This window comes from Cynoglossus semilaevis, chromosome 2 (assembly GCF_000523025.1).
Source record: "Cynoglossus semilaevis isolate Cse_v1.0 chromosome 2, Cse_v1.0, whole genome shotgun sequence".
NCBI classification, from domain to species: Eukaryota; Metazoa; Chordata; class Actinopteri; order Pleuronectiformes; family Cynoglossidae; genus Cynoglossus; species Cynoglossus semilaevis.
Window position 1 is genome coordinate 1,028,351 of NC_024308.1, and position 6,458 is coordinate 1,034,808.

At 36.3% G+C, this 6,458-nt stretch overlaps 1 protein-coding gene across 2 annotated transcripts in view; it reads left to right on the top strand.

Annotated features, from left to right (window-relative positions):
- The window catches only part of tab3 (TGF-beta activated kinase 1 (MAP3K7) binding protein 3), a 6,782-nt gene extending 2,813 nt beyond the window's left edge, over nt 1-3,969 (top strand). Inside the window, exons 4-8 of one of the 2 annotated variants that reach the window (XR_003052956.1) lie at nt 803-963; nt 1,228-1,321; nt 2,277-2,360; nt 2,847-3,065; nt 3,872-3,969. Coding sequence is in view for 1 of the 2 variants with exons in the window: in XM_008328696.3 (XP_008326918.1) it covers nt 803-963; nt 1,228-1,321; nt 2,277-2,360; nt 2,847-2,992 (485 nt within the window). In the remaining variant the exon portion in view is untranslated. Of the gene's footprint in view, nt 1-802; nt 964-1,227; nt 1,322-2,276; nt 2,361-2,846; nt 3,493-3,871 lie in introns of those variants that run through there. The other variant, XM_008328696.3, reaches the window with a different exon arrangement.
- Nucleotides 3,970-6,458: the final 2,489 nt, after the last annotated feature.

The following is a 6,458-nucleotide window of genomic DNA, read 5'->3' on the forward strand; positions in this document are numbered from 1 at the left end:
GTCTAAAACAATGACAAGTCAGCGTCTGCAAAATGTTTGCATAGACCTACACAATTCCTCACTATGTTTAGGTATTACTTTGCATATTTGCAGTTTTACGTGGCTGTTTCCATTATTGTTTTGAAGAAAAATGTATGGTATGTGGCAGTCTGAAAATCCAAAGTTGACCTTGCACCATGACACAGAAATTAAAGTTTTTATGTGAGTATTTGTTTCACATAAAAAAAGAGTTTTCTCTTTTTGGTGTGTTCTTTACACATAACTTCACTGTTTTATGAAATGTAACGTGAGCAAATGAAGTTTTCTGTTTTGCTCAGAGGAAGTTAAAATTGGAAGGAAACACACTCCCTTGACAGCTATTTAAGTCGCTCAAACAACAATGATCATTATCCCTCACCATAGCTACCCTACTCAGGGACGCGTACTATAAAACATTATATATATATATATATATATATATATATATATTGTCATACCGTGACAGTTGAGCGTTGTTCCTTAACTGTTTCTTGTGATTCAAAGACAGAGGTTTGAGCCATTTGTGACACATGTATGCAATCTCCTGTCATATAATATAATGGATAATAGTGTTCTTTAACTCAAACATACTGGTGCAATTAAAAAAGGTATTCAGACGATCATTTTTGCTCAGTCCTCCGATGCCAGTGCCTACATTGTGCTATAAACAATATAAAAACCAATGACATTAAAAGGTTTGGCATATATTTAATGGGTGACCTTTTAAACTCTGAAAACAACTCTACATGTCCTTTACATCATGTGTCGGGATGTTCCGCTTCAGCTCTTCTGCTCCACCAGCGGGCCAGGATGGAGCGTCTAATGAAGGAGTTGATGCTGGAGAAGAAGAAACTAGAGCAGCTCAAGGGCGATGTCAACAGTATGGAGTATGATGCCCTTCAGAGACGCTTTCGACGAGTCAATTCAACCAGTCTTATACCCAGAGTAAGGACTTGTTCCAGCAAAGATACTCATTTGTAGATTTTATATTTAAACAAATATTTTAATATAATAGTAATATAATAGTTCACACTGTCTTGTACATCATCAACAAACAGCAGACTGATGCACTGGTGCCGGGTAGATACAACCATGCCTTTAATAATTCAAGTTGTCCTGTTGGTTTGTACTTGTCAATTTGTGTAGTCTTAAAGATGTTCACTGGATGACATTGGCTGTATTTTCTATTTTCTTTTTTGCCCACTGCAGCCTGAGGAGATGACCAGACTGCGGAGTTTGAACAGACAACTTCAGATAGATATCGACTGTACTCTGAAAGAGACGGATCTGCTGCGGTCTAGAGGTATACATACACACACGCACACACGCGTGCCCCACATGCATTCACAGAAGTGCACCTTCCCACACACATCTTTTTGAAGTGTGTCTTTGTTTTATTTGAAATCATTGATCTTGAAAGAGCCGAGCCCAGCAGCAGACAGAGTTGGCTCCAAAGTGATGGATGGATCCATCGTGCTGCATAGTGATGCAGCGTTCTACCACGACCTGCTGTCTTATGACAGGACATGGGATGATTTGTGGTTCAGCTACCGTGTCCGTTGATAAGCAGGCTACTTTGAAAAGCCCCCGAAAGATATAGCATAAACAATGGCAGATCTGTTATCAGATCAGTTAATTACTTTTAATTTGGAGCTGAAATTGAAACAGACCAAAGATTTAAAGCCGTTTTTTTTAACTCATTTATTTCTACTTCACATTTTGAAGGTGTTTGTTTCTATTCAGTTTTGTATTCTTGCCCAAAACATACTTGTTTTGCAGACTGCAGCAGAAGATCTTCCAGTGGTTTTTGTTTTTCAGTGTTTATTTGACCTTTAATAACCAGACTTTCGGGCGAGGGCAGGCTACAGAGATGCATCCACATAACTTCATTGCTGCCGAGCTGAGGCCTCATGGTTAAAATGATGTGTTTATATTGATACGTGATATTGGTTTTCAAGTTTTACAGGGTTATCCATCAATATATTATTTTTCCAAACAGCACCAGAAATGCTTTTGAATGAGATTTTATTTGTAAACAAGTTTTGATAAAACATACACGGCTTCAGAAATTGATTAGGTATCTAATCCGAGACTCGCCAAAAAAGCTGTGACCAAAGAAAGTTTTCTGCTAGGTCGCCTTCTCTTTTCTTCTTTATAATCTATTGAGGAGCTGAGGTTAGCACTCGCTGTTTTGACTACATTATGCTTCTGTCTTTGAACATGACTCTAATGTAATGAGGTTTCTTCTTTCTCCACAGGAAAATTTGACCCAAAAGCAAAGAATAACTTTTATGACAACATTCAGCCTGGTCCGGTTGTGCCGCCTAAACCTGGAAAGAAAGGTAAGGATTGTTCATTGTAGTGTTAATAATATTAAAAAAATGATTAATTTACTGTTTTTATAACATTGCATGTGGCTGTACAGACAAGAAAGAAGTATTTATAATGTTGCTAGGACACAGCTTCACATTTTTCAAAGTCTTGTTACTTTCACATATTTCTAATTTCTAATATTTCTAATGCTCTAAGAATAAAGGACCTTATGTCGTCTGATAACTCAGAATATAGGCTGCTGGACGTTAGTCGTGTGTTGACCTTCACAAATCTGTTGGCATGGAAACTAGATGAAAGAAACCTTGCCATCTAATAAATGTCTTTGTCTACAATTACACTTGAATGATCGTTGATTGAATGTGAGCCTTTGTGTTTTCTTGAACAGACGAGCTTAATGCCAGCCTTGAGGTGCTGACACGATGAATTTTTGTTGCGTTCTACATTTTTCACACAAACCGCCTGCCTCATGTGCTCTTTGTATGTGGTCTCATCAGAAGGGGAGCAGGGCTCCAAGGTGGTGTCCAGACCTCAGAGGGACGAGGACTTTGAAGGCGCCCAGTGGAACTGTGATAGCTGCACCTTCCTCAACCACCCTGCACTCAACCGCTGTGAACAGTGCGAGATGCCGCGTTACACCTGAGCTAAAGACTGCTGCACGTCGTCCTCTGACTGTCCTTAAAGACTATAACCCACATCCATCCGGAATCTGCTGAGTATGTCTCCAGGTCTTCCCTTGTCAATCAGTATATACACAGTCTTATCTGCTGAAGAAGAGCCACTGTCTCTGACTTTCTACTCGTCCTGCTCACATCCACTACTCCCGTGCACTTTGACCCCTTATTTTTGTTGGCGGATGTTGAATCTTATATTGGACAGCTGGAAACTTCTAATGGCAAATGCATAAAAGAGGGAAGACCAGATCCTGACCTTGTGTGGTTGGATTGAGGCTTCTGAAAGGTCGAAACAAACGGGGTTGATGGGAAAAAGCGAGGGATTACTGAGTGAACATTCCATGAAGTTTGAGTGACTGCCCTGTTTACACAATTATGACTATTCCTGAACACGAGATGGAAGAACATCCCAACTTAATTCCACAACCTTCTCTCAAATTTCTCTCTCTCTCTCTCTCTCTCTCTCTCTCTCACTGTGTGAAACAATGGCAATCTCTCTCACTCTCTCACTCTCACTGTGTGAAACAATGGCAAACGCCATTGTTTCACACAGTGGATCAAGGAAAGCAATGATATAAAAGTTTTAACTAATGCAAAATGTAGACTTTACACTGTATCTGGCTCTGAAATAGAATTCATCTCACTGAAAGAACACTAAAGACAATTGCATTTAAGTATCCCCTGGTACTTTTATGCACATCATGCCACCCTGTATTCAGTGTTCTGGAGATGGTGATTTCCTGTGCAAATGCCTCAACTTGCTGTACCTAATAAATGAGCTGATTCGATGTGATTCCACAGTATCAGAGCAGCTTGTCTTCATAGTTCATGTTCTCTTTCCCATTCAGAAACCAGACGTTTTTCACAGTCCATCAGGCATTCCCAAAGGCAAGCTGACAGACCTCAAGTGGGTTATGGATCTGGCTCTTTTGGTCGCCATGCTGTGTCACTTGGACAGACTGAACCTGACCAGTGTAAGACAAAAGTACTGCCTGATCTGGTGCAAAGTATGTTTGCGTTTGCCAACAAACTCAAGCTGTTCAAGACGCATATTCAGAAGAGAGATTTGACGCAGTTTCCCACACTGCTAAAAACCAGCGAACACGTCACCGGCGCTGTCCCCGACCAGCAAACAGCCAGATATGAACCTGCACGAAAGCTTTGTGAGTCGGTTCTGTGATCTTCAACTTAAGAGGCCACACGTTACGTTCCTCTGTCGACCCCTTTAACGCGGGGACGGACTGTGTAAACCCCCCCAGGTACAGATGAAGCTGCGGCTGAGTTGGAGATGGAGTGACCACCTGTCCCGCTTTACGTTGTATTGCACAGCAATTTCAACCTTTGTCCCACGTCACGTATTTTTTTTTTTGTCCCACCTTTTCATTCGCCATTACTTAATTGAAACAACTATTGTATGTTCCTGGCTGTCTATGGACACGCCTATCAGTGCAGTCCGTAGCAAGAATAGGCCACTTTCTGAATAAGGCGGTAGCTGACAGGCTGAGTTGTGTGTCAATCAAACTGCTGACTCGCAGCAATAGCACACATTTTAGCATCTGAAAATGTGGAGCGCTCGATTGTTTTGATACTTTGAAGGTGCCGGTGAGGAGTGTGCCGAAAAAAAGGAAGACGTCCCCTTTTGGCTGAGATCCGTGCTGGAGATTCTCAACCAGAGAAACCTGTCGGGCGTGGTGGTGAATCTGATGGGAAACGACACGTTGCACGTGAGTCTCAAACAAACAAACATCCAAAAAAGTGTGCAATATTTTTTTCTGCAAACCAAATGAGTTGGATAAAACCACTGCAGTAGAAGTTACCAGTGTTTATTATACAGAGAAATATGCACATTTATATCTGTAAACCGACTGCAGAAAATCTCAAATCTCGAGAGATTCGGGTCAAGTGCCATACAGTACATACAGTAGCTGTAACATCAACGATGTAGAATACATATTCTTTGCCACTGAATCTTATTATAACCTGGTTTTAATATTTGGTTGCTTTTCAGCTGTCAATGTGTTTCAGAAACGTACTATTCCTAATGCTGAGAAAGGCTGTTGGCCTGCCACCTGCTGGATTGTGATGCAAAATCTGTTTGGATTTATATTTTTTATTTTTATGTTTTGGTCACAGATGGTGATATAATCCACAGGAGATGTTGTTTTACAGAGACCTATTTACATTAAAAATTTGTACCAAATAAGAAACAAAAAGATAACGTTTTGACAATTATATGCAAAACATTTCTAAAAATGTTCTCTAAATGCCCTTATTTTATGAGAAACATGCAGGAAAAGATGATATTTTGAAAAATACTTTTACAAATATTTTCGTCAAATTTTCAAAGAAATTCAAAACTTTTTTCTAAACATTTTCAAAAATAACTTTAGATATTTTTTTCATTTTTTATTTAAAGAATTCTTCCCCAAAAATATTTATTAAAATTTAAATTGTTTCCAATTTTTAAAACATTTTTCAAATTTATTTTTCAAAAAATATTCCCTAAATTTTATTTTCTAACAATTTTTCTAAAATTTTCAAAAAATATTTTCTTTTAAAAAATGTCAAAACGTTTTTTCTGAAAATATTTTAAAACAAATTTTTCACAAAAATATTTTTTTCATAATTTGCTTTCACAATAATTTCTCAAAAGTCTTCATAATCTTTAGTTTTTGGCCAAATATGACACAAAAAATTCACATTTCGACAGGAAGTTTTGATAAGGAAAATTTCTAAAAATGTTCTCAAAATGCCCTAACGTTATGAGGAACATGCAAGTAGAGATAACATTTTTAAAAATAATTTTTTTGTCAAATTCTTTTTTTGTTTTTGACCAATAATGACACTAAAAAATATTTTTTTTCTAAAAAATATTTTTTTTCTAAAAAACAAAAACTTTTTTTTTTTAATTTTGAAATTTTTTTTCTAAACTTTTTTTTTTACATTTTTCAAAAATCTTTTTCAAAAACCTTTTCCCTAAATTTTTTTTCTAAAAATCTTTTCCTTAGATATTTTTCTAAAACTTGTTCCCAAGTTTTTCCAAACGTTTTCCAAAAGTTTAAAAAAAAGTTTTGTTTTAAAAATTGTCAAAACTTTTTCTTTCTGAAAATATTTGAAAAAAAAATTTCAAACATTTTTTGTAAAATTTTTAAATTTTTTTTTCAAAAATTAAAAAAACAAATGCTGAACATTTTTCAAACAAAATTTTTTTAAAATGTTTTTCAAATTTCTTTTCTAAAAAAATATTTTTTTTCTAAAAAAATGTTTAAAAAAAAAAAATGTTTTTCTAAAAAAAAATATTTTTTTTTATTTCGAAATTTGTTTTCTAAGAATTTTTTTTTTTACATTTTTCAAAGATCTTTTTCAAAAACCTTTTCCCTAAATTTTCTTTCTAAAAATCTGTTCATTAGATATTTGAAATATTCATAAAAAATA